The 13,347-nt window shown below is 42.3% G+C and overlaps 3 protein-coding genes across 3 annotated transcripts in view; 2 read left to right on the forward strand and 1 right to left on the reverse strand.

The window, feature by feature from the left end:
* Positions 1 to 1,481, forward strand: part of LOC139420539 (uncharacterized) — a 98,979-nt gene extending 97,498 nt beyond the window's left edge. The window contains 3 exon segments of the mRNA XM_071170734.1: positions 375 to 474; positions 596 to 701; positions 770 to 1,481. Coding sequence (XP_071026835.1) covers positions 375 to 474; positions 596 to 701; positions 770 to 1,000 — 437 coding nt within the window. The 3' untranslated portion in view covers positions 1,001 to 1,481.
* Positions 1,482 to 1,872: 391 nt separating this feature from the next.
* Positions 1,873 to 3,123, forward strand: LOC139420634 (ureidoimidazoline (2-oxo-4-hydroxy-4-carboxy-5-) decarboxylase). Its single transcript, XM_071170832.1, has 2 exons — positions 1,873 to 2,096; positions 2,511 to 3,123. The coding sequence occupies exons 1-2, from the start codon at positions 1,922 to 1,924 to the stop codon at positions 2,858 to 2,860; spliced, it is 525 nt and encodes a 174-aa protein (XP_071026933.1). The 5' UTR covers positions 1,873 to 1,921; the 3' UTR covers positions 2,861 to 3,123.
* Positions 3,124 to 3,755: 632 nt separating this feature from the next.
* On the reverse strand, positions 3,756 to 7,812 carry LOC139420636 (pancreatic and duodenal homeobox 1). Its single transcript, XM_071170833.1, has 2 exons — positions 7,392 to 7,812; positions 3,756 to 4,195 (listed from the first exon to the last, which is right to left on the reverse strand). The coding sequence occupies exons 1-2, from the start codon at positions 7,780 to 7,782 to the stop codon at positions 3,756 to 3,758; spliced, it is 831 nt and encodes a 276-aa protein (XP_071026934.1). The 5' UTR covers positions 7,783 to 7,812.
* Between the last annotated feature and the right edge of the window lie 5,535 nt (positions 7,813 to 13,347).

The raw sequence follows: 13,347 nt of genomic DNA on the forward strand, positions 1-13,347 counted from the left end.
ATACAAAGTGTTATGTTTGGGTCAAATCCAACACATCACTGAATACCCCTCTTCATACTTTCAGGCATGGTGGTGGCTGCATCATGTTAATCGCTGTAATCGCTGACAAAGGTGCTTCTACAAAGTATTGACTCAGGGGTGTGAATACTTCTGTAAATTAGATATTTCTGTATTTCATTTTCAATATGTTTGCAAAAATGTCTAAACATGTTTTCACCTTGTCATTGGTATTGTGTGTAGATGGGTGAGAATTTGTTGTTGATATAATCAATTTTGCATTCAGGCTGTAAAACAACATCATGTGGAATAAGTCAAGGGGTATGAATACTTTCTGAAGGCACTGTATTAAGTGATATGCGCTCTCTCTCTCTCAGGTGTGACCCCCTACCCAGGGATAAAGGTGGACAACAACTTCTATGTGATGATAGAGAGAGGTTTTAAGATGGAGCAGCCATACTACGCTAGTGAATCTGTGTACGTATCCAGAACCGCTCTGCACCTACATCTATAACATTACATCATGCACATTTAATTATTATCAAATATAGGAACTGTAAAAGAGGTTTTATCCCCCCTCCCTTCCTCCCTCCTGCAGGTATTCGATCATGTGTAAGTGCTGGGCCTTGGAGCCTCGGGACCGCCCTCACTTCTCCAAGCTGGTGGCCTTCATGGACGACCAACTGGCCGACATGGAGGAGAAGGTGAGGCTCAAACAATACAACAAACCTCAGTGCACGTCATTCCATTAAAGTCGTGATTTCTCTTTTAGCTCTACCATAACATCCTGGACAAGCACTGCAGTCATGTGTTATACCAGAATGCACCTGTGAAATCTGATCTCTCAGCCTTGGCCAAAGAAAAGGGTCATCAAGCACAGTCACAGAACCAATACTGCAAGACCCACTCCACTGGAGAGGCCCCAACAACAACCACCACAACACTGTCTGACAGGGTTGCCATGGAGACTGATGGTGACAATCCTCTGAAACCATGTCAGTGAGAGCAGTGGCCTGTCTTTCTAATTCTTCTGTGCCATAAGGATTTCTCCTATTATATCCCGGTAGTGTATATTTGTATAATGCTGTGGATTTCAAATGCACTGATGACTTGCTTTATCCAAATATGTTTAACAATGAATATGTCAATTAAAACTGTTTTTGTATCAAAGGCTAGTAGCTTCGTCACTGTAGGAATTGATAAAGTCATATTTAACATTGTAACATAGTAATGGATGTCAAAATTAAAACAACCTGTTTTTGTGAACATATTATACACTGTGTGCAACTAATTCAATATTAATCATGTTATTACTGTTTTTGGAGAAGAGATATTTAAATCATTTTGACAGCTGGATTATTCTGTCTTTTATTTCCTATGTGAAGTTATTTTTTTTAAATTAATAACAACGATTTAGTTTTCGGTATGTTTGTACATCTGAGTTCTGGAAATTGTTCAAATATTTGAAATAAAGTATTTGAAATGATCACAGTTTTTGTGGCTTTTATATTATGTCTGAGTGACATTGATAATGAACAGTGGTGTTTTATATTTATAGGGGGTGGGGAGCAATGGCACAAATTGCACGATTGGTGGCGCCAGAGCTACGCCTGCCGTTCCGGTGTTCTGAGACGCAATAGTGTCATTCACCTGGCTCGCATCAAATTAAAAACTGTGAAAGACCACTTTATCTTAATTCAAACCTTTTGAAATATAACAAACAGGCCAAGGTTCGGGTTGCATTATAAACTAGTAAGACTTCAAATCTGGGCATAAGAAGGCATGAGGGGTCATCGCGCCTTGTTGTCCCGGAGTTCAATAACCCTACAGTGTTGGCATGCTGGGCTTTTCTGTTGACCTGTCCGAAGGGCAGTTTTGGGGCCGCTACTAATGAGTCTGTGCAGACGAGACAGTAGAGTTTAATATGGACATCGGATCAGTGAATTATCTCCCCTATGAGGAATTTGTGGATGTTTTCGGTAACGTGGTGGAGAAATGCCCACTCATAACGGCCGCAGTATGGTCCCGCCGTCCATTCTCGAGCCTTGCTGACCTGGAGGCCAGTATAAATGACTTCATCGATGCCCTCCCCGAATCAGGTATAGCCAAGGATGAATGGATAACCCATAGGCAGTTATTTGTTCTTTCTTTAAAATGTAATATTTTTTTTATTTTTTACATTCAGCTGGTGAGAGATTGTTTTTTATTTTATTATTTTTTTTAACCTTTATTTAACTAGGCAAGTCAGTTAAGAACAAAATCTTATTTTCAATGACGGCCTAGGAACAGTGGGTTAACTGCCTGTTCAGGGAGAGAACGACAGATTTGTACCTGGTCAGCTCGGGGATTCGAACTTGCAACCTACTAGTCCAACGAGAGATTGTTAAACTATAAGGTTTTTAAACGTGGATGTGAAATATATTTTACTACACGCTATTCTATTAATCAATGAATGTTGAATTTGCGATAGTCGTCCGATGCTGGAAAAACTATCTAAACTCTACTATCCACAGGTAAAGAGGGAATCCTCAGAGTTCACCCCGACCTCACGGGTAGAGACCTCCAGAGTGGGACTCTGACCCGGGAGTCGCGAGAGGAACAGGTCCAGGCCGGTTTGGACACGCTGACCACCGCGGAGGTCTCTCGCATGGCCCGGCTGAATACGGAATACAAGGACCACTTCGGTTTCCCCTTCGTGATCTGCGCGCGGATGAACAACAAGGCGACCATCCTGCGGCAGCTAGAGGAGCGGCTCCGGAACGAGCGCACCATTGAGAGGGCGTGCGCCATCGATGAAGTGAAGAAGATCTGTCACCTCCGTCTGCAGGGGCTCGTGGTCCCGGAGACGTCCAACAAGCTATAACTGACTGACGGGATGACATACAGTTTCGTGTGGTCTACCTGATGATTTGTATGTGTTTGAATAGTGCATCATAATGGCTGCGTCATTGTTGTGCGTAAAGGAGTAACTGTGCCTAAATGTGCTTAATTGTACCAAGTGCCAAAATTGAGCAAAAGTAATTAAATAACTGCAGATGTTTCATTGATTTTATTCTGATTTCAAATATGAACTTTCATTTGATAAGTCTGAGATGATAGCTTAATTAATAAAGATTTCAAAATATAGTACATTCTTCACAGTGCCTATCATTTAGACATCAACGATATGATAACATATGTAAAGGCTATATAACACATATGTAAAGGCTATATAACACATATGTAAAGGCTATATAACTGGTGTGAGTGACTCATTTTTGTCATATAACAATTTATCAGAAAATGCATCAGTATTGTTACTATTGACAGCAGAACCATGTACTGTGCGTAAACTGCATACATTATACTGCCAAAATGTTCAGAGAAAAGTTTGAAATCTGAAGTGCATTGGTTTTAAAGCACTAAGCTTGCTTTAAAAGTAGCTCTCACCAGAGTTGTGTGGTCTGTATCTCCACGGTCTCTCCAAGCTGCTGGTGCTACTGCCCAGGGATCAGAGCAATAGTATAAAGTGGGTCTATATGTATGTCCAATGCAAAGTGTCATCATCAGTGCATGCCCCTCAGGTCCTCAACACCAACATGAGGTCAGTTCCGTCGCAGAATGATGACATCACAGACAATGCCCCTGCAGTCCTCTCCCTTCACATCTCTTCAATCTTTCACGGCCGACAACGAACATGAATGATGCCAGCGGAGTCTGTTTGAAAAGTGCCTTCCTTTTCTTCAGTGTCTGCCCAATTTTCACCCATATCAGCCCGGCTAAGCCGAGTCTCTCGAACCTGACATGGAGTGGGAGTGGGAGTGTAGGGGTGAGGGGGGTGTGGTGGTAGTGGTGAGAGGTGCCGGTGTGGGAGCCCCTGCCAACGCGACCCCCACCCCTGCCCCCCCGACCCCCAACCCAGCCCCTCCGACCCCCAGCCCAGCCTCATCCTTCAGGTCCCCTGACGTAATGGACGAGTCCTGCTCGGGGTCGACCCCCCTCACTCTCTTCTTGTCCTCCTCCTTCTTCCACTTCATCCGTCGGTTCTGGAACCAGATCTTGATGTGTCTCTCTGTGAGGCTGAGGGTGAGGGCCAGCTCTACACGCCGCGGCCTGCTGATGTATTTGTTGAACAGGAACTCCTTCTCCAGCTCCAGGAGCTGGGCTCGCGTGTAGGCAGTCCTTGTCCGCTTGTTCTCCTCTGCCTCCATGTAGTGGCCTAGGGGGAGGATGGGGAGGGAGGGGAGGGGAAGATAGAGAAAGAGTGAGAGGCAATGAAAGAGCAGGAGTGGAGAGATGGAAAGGGTTTTGAGTTTTTAACTTAACATTGTACCCTGTCACAGTCAAAGTCCCAAATGCACAATCTAGATGAAATTGGCAATGACCCACCAGTGGGTTCTAACCCATTGGGTCTAGCTGAAACGCACACAGCACGCTGACTGAACTCAGCTCACCCACTGACCACCCAAGAATGCAGAACATCTACTGTATAGAAACAGTTGGATGATAACTAAAACACATACAGTAGGCTAAATCAGAAGACAGGTAACCCTCACAGCTGTCAATGCAACTATAGCAACAGATAGTAACATTTCGAATTGTCACGAATCCCACCGAAGGTGGCTCCCCTGCCTGTTCGGGCGGCGCTCGGCGGTCGTCGTCGCCGGTCTACTAGCTGCCACCAATCCCTTTTTCCTTTTCTGTTTGTTTTGTCTTATTGGTTGCACCTGTCTCTTATTTTGTTTTTGATTCAGGACTATTTACGTCTGTTAGGCTGCCTGTGACTGGAACGAATTGCAAAAATCGCTGAAGTTGGAGACTTTTATCTCCTTCACCAACTTCAAACATCTGCTATCTGAGCAGCTAACCGATCGCTGCAGCTGTACATCTATCGGTAAATAGCCCACCCAATTTTACCTACCTCATCCCCATACTGTTTATATTTATTTACTTTTCTGCTCTTTTGCACACCAGTATCTCTACCTGTACATGACCATCTGATAATTTATCACTCCAGTGTTAATCTGCAAATGTTTAATTATTCGCCTACCTCCTCATGCCCTTTGCACACAATGTATATATTGTCTGTTCACACTGCTATGCTTTATCTTGGCCAGGTCGCAGTTGCAAATGAGAACTTGTTCTCAACTAGCCTACCTGGTTAAATAAAGGTGAAATAAAAAAATAATAAATGAATAGGCCCGCCTGTTTTTGTGCGGACTTGTTTTCTGTTAGTCGAGGTTGTGCGTCTAGTGTTCCTGTCCGTTTGTGCCATGTGTTGGGTTGGACATTTTTGTGATTATTTCGCCTGTTTTGGGCGTTCGCATTGGAAACCGAAATAAAGTCGGGTTTCCCCAGTATCCTCTGCTCTCTGCGTTTGACTCCGCACCCACCGCTCCAGGCTCTGTGACACGATTACTGTGGGTTTTGTTAGTTGACAAAAGTGTACAATAGTTGAACATCTTGTGGCTTATAATCTAATTTCTTTTCACATGATAGGCTATTATTCTATAGTAGTTTCGCTAACTTGAACTGTTCACTAAAACACAAAGCCTGGATCAACAAGGCAATTTACAGACAGTCCGTTAATTTAATGTAAGGATTTTTATAAAACATAAAGGTAGGCCCACGTGATAAAAGAACAGCCATAGTTTCTCCTGTATCACCACTACAATTCATTTGTGTTTTGAATGATGAAATTAGTGGCATAACTGTTTAACTTTTTTATTGGTCAAGGTGGTCTTTGACTTCAAAATAAATAAGCATTTCAAATATTTTCTATTCAATAGTTGAACTGCTTAATTATTCGTTTTAGAATAAGCTTATTTTTGCCCTGGTTGCGTTTGTCTGATGAGGAAGATATTTTTACTGAAATAAGCTTGTATCGAAATGATTTGCCAAAAAGTGTATCGTGTGTAAAGTTACACAATTTTCTAAAGCCACGGGAATAAACAAAAGCACATATAGCTTAATTAAGTCATATTTAACACATTTGTATCGCAATTGTCCTATTAATTACAAACAATATTTGTGTTATTGTTTTTGAGGAAGGTTGAGTTGAGAGAATCATTTTCTGTAGGCCTACGAAATTATTGAGAAGAGCCGTGTGCTCTGCTCTAACCTTTCCACATCTTGTTACCATCAATTTATTTAAGTAACATCAGTGCCTCACCTGGACTGAAATAGGTGCCGGTGCTCATTTTGGGTTTTGGTACTGTTTATAGTAAGGTGCAGGTGCTCCACAATACTTTTCAGCTAATATTATATAAGAGGAACAAGAGATCAAGCAGTAGAAAATTGAAGGTGCCGGTCCTCAGCTCCGGTGGCCCAAGTCAGGCGCTGAGTAACATACACTACTTTATATTTCGTTTAATTGTGTAAGTGGCTTGAAAACGTATTCAGATATTTTAGGTTAGAAGAAAAAAAAGGCTCAATCGAGTTCCCATTTACCCGCTGAACCAAGTTCACTTAAAATGGCCGCAACAGAAAATACTTTTAGGAGGAAGAGTTGACTCGTTATTTTGATACGATTCCTAAAGACTCCACCTTAATGATATACACTTTAATATATTTGATATGTCTAAAAATATTGATATAATGAAGGTTATTGTAAGACACTGTACTATATACTACGCAGCATTTTTCATGAAGGCCTATATGGATAATAACTGCCATTTGGAAATCATTAACAAAGAAATTGTCACAACGGACATTTTCACATATTTGAAGTAAATCTCAACTTGGTACTTGAGACAGGAGGCACACCTTCAGAGGCATACAAAACAGTTTGGCTTGTATGAGGGAACCTAGGTCCTTTACAGATTGATTGACAAGGTAAACTGCCACCCACCCTCGAAATATAAATTACATCATGATGTCTAGAATAAGTTCTTATACATGAACAAAAGACTCAGTCTATTCAAACTTCATGAACATTTATCACGATGAACGTCTGATCGTTTTCTAGGCTTATGTTCACATCAGTGGCATTAGCCTACACATAAAGCAGCGGCAACTCATGCTCCATACACGACAGTTGATTGTGTGAGTTAAATTGCTTTTGAATTACACTCAATGTTCACTTTTATGTCTGCTGAATTCTCTATGGTCAAATAACATTCACTCCATGGCTATTGGCAAAAGAAAACTCCTGAATGTTCAATTAACTATTACATAAATACTTTAGTTGAAATATTGTATTTGAATCAAATAGATTATCCACTTGTAGGCTATTTATACAGTATAAAAGTGTGTTCACGAATATATTTAGATAGGCCTACTGCAAAAGAACGGTCTGCAAAATTCCTATAAATGTGTGGGTAGATTCCTTGAGAGGCCTAGATGGATAGCTTTCTTTGCAGCCCTACAGCAACGAGAATTATACGAAAATTGCCAAGGTGACTGCAGTGAGTTACCTGCCCACTGTCCCTTCCAGGTTTGCACGTGAGACTTGGTGCTTTTCATCCAGGGGAAAGGCAGGTGGTATCTGTTCCTATCCGCACACAGAGCCAGCTCCCCCGGGTCTCCGTAACCCCCCGGTTGGATAGTCTGCTGGGGCGCCTGGGGGTGGTGGAGCTGCGGCACACCTGGGTCCTCTCGCATTGGCATACTGTACGGAGCAATATCAGGGAGACTTGCCTGGTCTAGCCCTCCGATGGAAGGCGAGGAATAGACGGACTGAGCCTGCCGGCCCATGTAGAGGCAGGGCGGAGGGCTGTGGCTGAAGTCTTCGCTGTGGGGTCTCTGGTAGGGGCAGGGGTCTTTGAACAGCTGCGCGGGGGAATAGTAGTGCTCTTCTCGATTCATGACTGCCGAGGGCCAGGGCTATCCAACGGGTGTGTGTGCACACATGTACATGCGCCCTATTGCCTTTGCTGCGTGGAACCTTGTGCTCTGCTCTACCTGTGCTGCTCGTGCATCTGTCTCCGCTATAGGCCCTGCGCAGGTGTGTCACCGCCACCACGTGACCCTGCTGCACCTAAGCCATTGGTTTCACTGATTACACAAAACGGAGAAGTCGTCACCTTAGTTTCTATTCGTGTCTGTATTCTCTGCCCCGCGGAGCGACAATAATTGAACAGAATTGACCGTGCACAAATCAATGCCCTCGGCAAACACTCCACTGTTTGACGGCGGATATCTGAGACCCACCTGCCGCAAGTTGGTCCTAATGCAGCGATATACAGGTGAGCAGCGGAATCTGCGGGTCCTATCGCTGCGAGCGGACAGGGGCTAATGCCATCGAACTAATCAGAGAGATTGCGGCCCGCAGAGAAAAAGCACGAAGAGAAACGCAAACAGAAAGTGCCTCCGCAATGTCAGTATCATCACGGCTTTGGCTCTCTTGATGGAAAAGAAGAAGAAACGATGGGAATGCAGTGCGCTCGTGAAGCCTGAATGCAGATTTCACTGCCGTAGAACAATGTCAGCCATTGAACATTTATATGAACCTAGTTCTCTTATCAATAGGCGACTGATAGAGGGGGAAATCGATAACCAGATGTATAGGCCTAATAGCCTACTCGCATCGGCTGACCCTGGTGATAAGCAACTTGCAGCGGCGGTTGTCTTGGAAACTTGGCAATGAGATCTAGGGGATCAAAGACCAAGTCCTGGCCGAACCCTCTCCTGGTTGGATACCTTTTAGTGTTCTCTTAAAAGTGGCCGAACTTGCGACTTTTTAAATCCAGCCCATTATAGCCAATGGCTCATTTAACACCATTTAACGGATCTCCTCTGGTTCATAACAAACAGCAGCAGAGCTCGTGTCTCCCACCGCCACTCTTCCTCTGTGTTTGCTGGACATTAGGCAGACAGGTGCTCGCTCCATTAAACAACACTCTTCACGGTAAAGTAAAGAGGAGAGCCAGGGTGTAAACCAATTAGCATGGAGTGAGGAGCAGCACTCAATTAGCGCGCGTGGTGCGAGGAAATACACGTCTCTCCAGGCGGGCGAGCACCTTTACGCAGCAACTGAGTGCCAGACAGCAGCTAAGGCCCACGACTTATTAAAATATCAAATGTATTACCATGTTATAACTGTAATGTTATAAAGCACTAGAATTTCTTTCAGCTGGCCTTGCAGGCCATCGATAATAACCATTAGCCTACATGAGATAAGACATTTAAAATATATATATATAACGTTTACATTGTTTTTCTGTTTTGGCCATTGTTCTTACATAGGCTTTATCTGCATTTTAGACATGACAGTTGACGTGATGTCTAAAATGACCAGTCAAACGCACACAGAAACTAATAGGCCTATGGCAGCACTGAGTTCTTCAAGAGAGATTATGGCTCTTTCTCCAGTATCTTAATGGGGCACTCAGCACCTGCTATAAAGTTCAAGTAAACCAATTCCATACAAATCAGTCCATGTATTGTCGCTTAATGGTGTTTATATTTGCTCGTCGTTTGAACGAGGAAGGAAACTGTTAACCGCATGTATTTCCCCGCTACACTGAAAACGCACAACGGAGTTTATGAAGCGTGACTGCGTAAAACGCTATTTAGACCCCTTATCCATGGCATTGAAATTTGCGTAATGGTTTTAAGTGAAAGTTAATGCGGCGTTGCTGAACCCAAATGCAATGATTCACAAACAGGTTTGCAAATAAAAAGCCTTTAAGGACTCTTAATATGAACCGCAATAAAACGTCTGTAGGCAATCGAGAGGGTCCATAGCCGCATAGAGTGCAGTACAGGTTATGGACCCAACGTGTTAGAAACACCAGATGGAACGGAGTGCTGTGAGGAGAGATACAATAATGCTTTAGTGAATGGCCATGCTGTTCATACTGATGTTGCCTCATATAGTCCCTGGGTTACCCCCATGAGCGCCTAGCGAGCAACATGATTCATTCATTCAATCTTAAATTAAATTGCTCAAACAAGGTCTTTCTCAATTCATGGAAATTGTCAATCCCATAAAAAAATCTAAAGTAATAGGGATAATTAGTATTGCCTAATAACCCATCAACAATGGGTCTAAAATGATAATTGAGGACCGCTGACCACTGAATGCACGTTTTTAAAGCTGCTCTTTTAAGATCAGTTATGCACTTTGCACTGTTTTAACTTTCATTCATTGTTTTGCTTGGTGTGTTTTTGTGTCTGTTGTTTAACTATATGCCGCTCCCTTGTCCAGGGCTCACTTGAAAAGGAGATGTACATCTCAATGTGACTTCTCTGGTTAAATTAAATATGTATATACTGTATATATATTTTATTTGATTTATTTAACCAGGTAGGCCAGTTGAGAACAAGTTCTCATTTACAACTGCGACCTGGCCAAGATAGAGCAAAGCATATATACAGTACCAGTCAAAAGTTTGGACACACCTACTCATTCAAGGGTTTATCTATATTTGTACTATTTTATACATTGTAGAATAATAGTGAAGACATCAAAACTATGAAATAACACATGAATGCCAATAGTCTGCATAGCTGTCGTCAAGGCAAAGGGTACTTACTTTGAAGAATCTCAAATAGAAAATATATATTTAGACTTTTTTGTTTACTACATGATTCCATATGTGTTATTTCATAGTTGTAATATATTCACTATTATTCTACAATATAGAAAATAGTACAAATATAGATAAACCCTTGAATGAGTAGGTGTGTCCAAACTTTTGATTGGTACTACACACACACACACATTTATATATATTTCCAAATTAACAACAACCATGATGAACTAATAGGAATATATATTGTTGTTGTATTATCCTATTTCTGTGTAATTAAAAATGAGAATTATTGAAGTAAAATGTTGGTTAATGGATTAAAGAAAAACCAAGTGGAATTCAAAGAACAGGTTTTACAGAACCCGAGGAGTGTCACGAAAACAGTAGATATTCTTTCTTTCACAAACAAATCCGTTTCTGATAGAAGCAGGTATATAGATGTCAAAAATGAGTAGACACGATAAAAAGTGCTTACCCATGGCGACAGCCATAGCTTATGTAAACATGGCCAACAGTGAGTAACGACCAAATGCAAACGACAATTAAAATCAAATCTATTCTGAGTGAAGAAATTACGGCACCATAAATCAAACTATGAGAGACAATGTGAAATAACGACTGCAAATCAGCTTAATGCCAAATCGAAAGGATTAAGCAACAAATATACTATCTACATTATGGGATTTTGAAGTGCCATTTTGTGGGTCTAATAATATGTAGACTATATTTTAGGGAAAAATCATTAACACGAGAAGAGTAATTTGAACACGAGAAGAATATATTCACCAGGACCAGTTAAATCTCCCTAGGCTTTATAATTCTAACGTTGGACAAGGCCCCGTTTGTTCGCTTTGTTATGTTTTTTTCCCCATCAATAGCGCCAGGGACATGACTGCAAAAACATCTCTGCTGTATTACAACGCGAACGTCAAAAGCCCTGGGTCAATGCGGATATCACATGTCACCTGCTGGATTAAAAGGCACATTACATCTGTGGAAAACAACCCCAGACAGTCAACCCTGGGCGTACCACTGTAGAACATGTGGGTGTGACTTGGATACAACCCCAGACAGTCAACCCTGGGTATACCACTGTAGAACATGTGGGTGTGACTTGGATACAACCCCAGCCAGTCAACCCTGGGTATACCACTGCAGAACATCAAATCAAAGTTTATTTGTCACATGTGCCGAATACAACAGGTAGCCTCTCTTGAAAAAGCCAAACCTTGACCCAGAACATTTTTAAAACTATATTGAATCTTCCATTCCTCTCAACATTTTTAGAAAAGGCTGTTGCGAAGCAACTCACTGCCTTCCTGAAGACAAACAATGTATATGAAATTCTTCAGTCTGGTTTTAGACCCCATCATAGCACGGAGACTGCACTTGTGAAGGTGGTAAATGACCTTTTAATGGCATCAGACCGAGGCTCTGCATCTGTCCTCGTGCTCCTAGACCTTAGTGCTGCTTTTGATACCATCGATCACCACATACTTTTGGAGAGATTGGAAACCCAAATTGGTCGACACGGACAAGTTCTGGCCTGGTTTAGATCTTATCTGTCGGAAAGATATCAGTTTGTCTCTGTGAATGGTTTGTCCTCAATCAACTGTACATTTCGGTGTTCCTCAAGGTTCCGTTTTAGGACCACTATTGTTTTCACTATATATTTTACCTCTTGGATGTCATTCGAAAACATAATGTTAACTTTCACTGCTATGCGGATGACACACAGCTGTACATTTCAATGAAACATGGTGAAGCCCCAAAATTGCCCTCGCTAGAAGCCTGTGTTTCAGACATAAGGAAGTGGATGCCTGCAAACTTTCTACTTTTAAACTCGGACGAAACAGAGATGCTGGTTCTAGGTCCCAAGAAACAAAGAGATCTTCTGTTGAATCTGACAATTAATCTTAATGGTTGTACAGTCGTCTCAAATAAAACTGTGAAGTACCTCGGCGTTACTCGGGACCGTGATCTCTCTTTTGACGAACAAATCAAGACTGTTTCAAGGACCGCTTTTTTCCATCTACGTAACATTGCAAAAATCAGAAACTTTCTGTCCAAAAAATGATGCAGAAAAATAATTCCATGCTTTTAATAATTCTAATAATTTTAATAATTTTAATAATTCTTTTAATAATTCTACTGCAATGCTCTACTTTCCGGCTACCCGGATAAAGAACTAAATAAACTTCAGTTTGTGCTAAATACGGCTGCTAGAATCCTGACTAGAATTACTCCAGTGCTAGCCTCCCTACACTGGCTTCCTGTGAAGGCAAGGGCTGAGTTCAAGGTTTTACTGCTAACCTACAAAGCATTACATGGGCTTGCTCCTACCTATCTCTCTGATTTGGTCCTGCCGTACATACCTACACGTACGCCACGGTCACAAGACGCAGGCCTCCTAATTGTCCCTAGAATTTCTAAGCAAACAGCTGGGGGCAGGGCTCCTATAGAGCTCAATTTTTATGGAATGGTCTGCCTACCCATGTGAGAGACGCAAACTCGGTCTCAACCTTTAAGTCTTTACTGAAGACTCATCTCTTCAGTGGGTCATATGATTGAGTGTAGTCTGGAGTGTGAAGGTGAACGGAAAGGCTCTGGAGCAACGAACCGTCCTTGCTGTCTCTGCCTGGCCGGTTCCCCTCTTTCCACTGGGATTCTCTGCCTCTAACCCTATTACAGGGGCTGAGTCACTGGCTTACTAGTGCTCTTTCATGCCTTCCCTAGGAGGGGTGCGTAACTTGAGTGGGTTGAGTCACTGATGTGATCTTCCTGTCTGGGTTGGCAACCCCCCTTGGGTTGTGCCATTGCGGAGATCTTTGTGGGCTATACTCGGCCTTGTCTCAGGATGGTAAGTTGGTGGTGTGCCTTTCTAGGGAGTTTTTCC

Source organism: Oncorhynchus clarkii, chromosome 11, assembly GCF_045791955.1.
Source record: "Oncorhynchus clarkii lewisi isolate Uvic-CL-2024 chromosome 11, UVic_Ocla_1.0, whole genome shotgun sequence".
Lineage (NCBI taxonomy): Eukaryota > Metazoa > Chordata > Actinopteri > Salmoniformes > Salmonidae > Oncorhynchus > Oncorhynchus clarkii.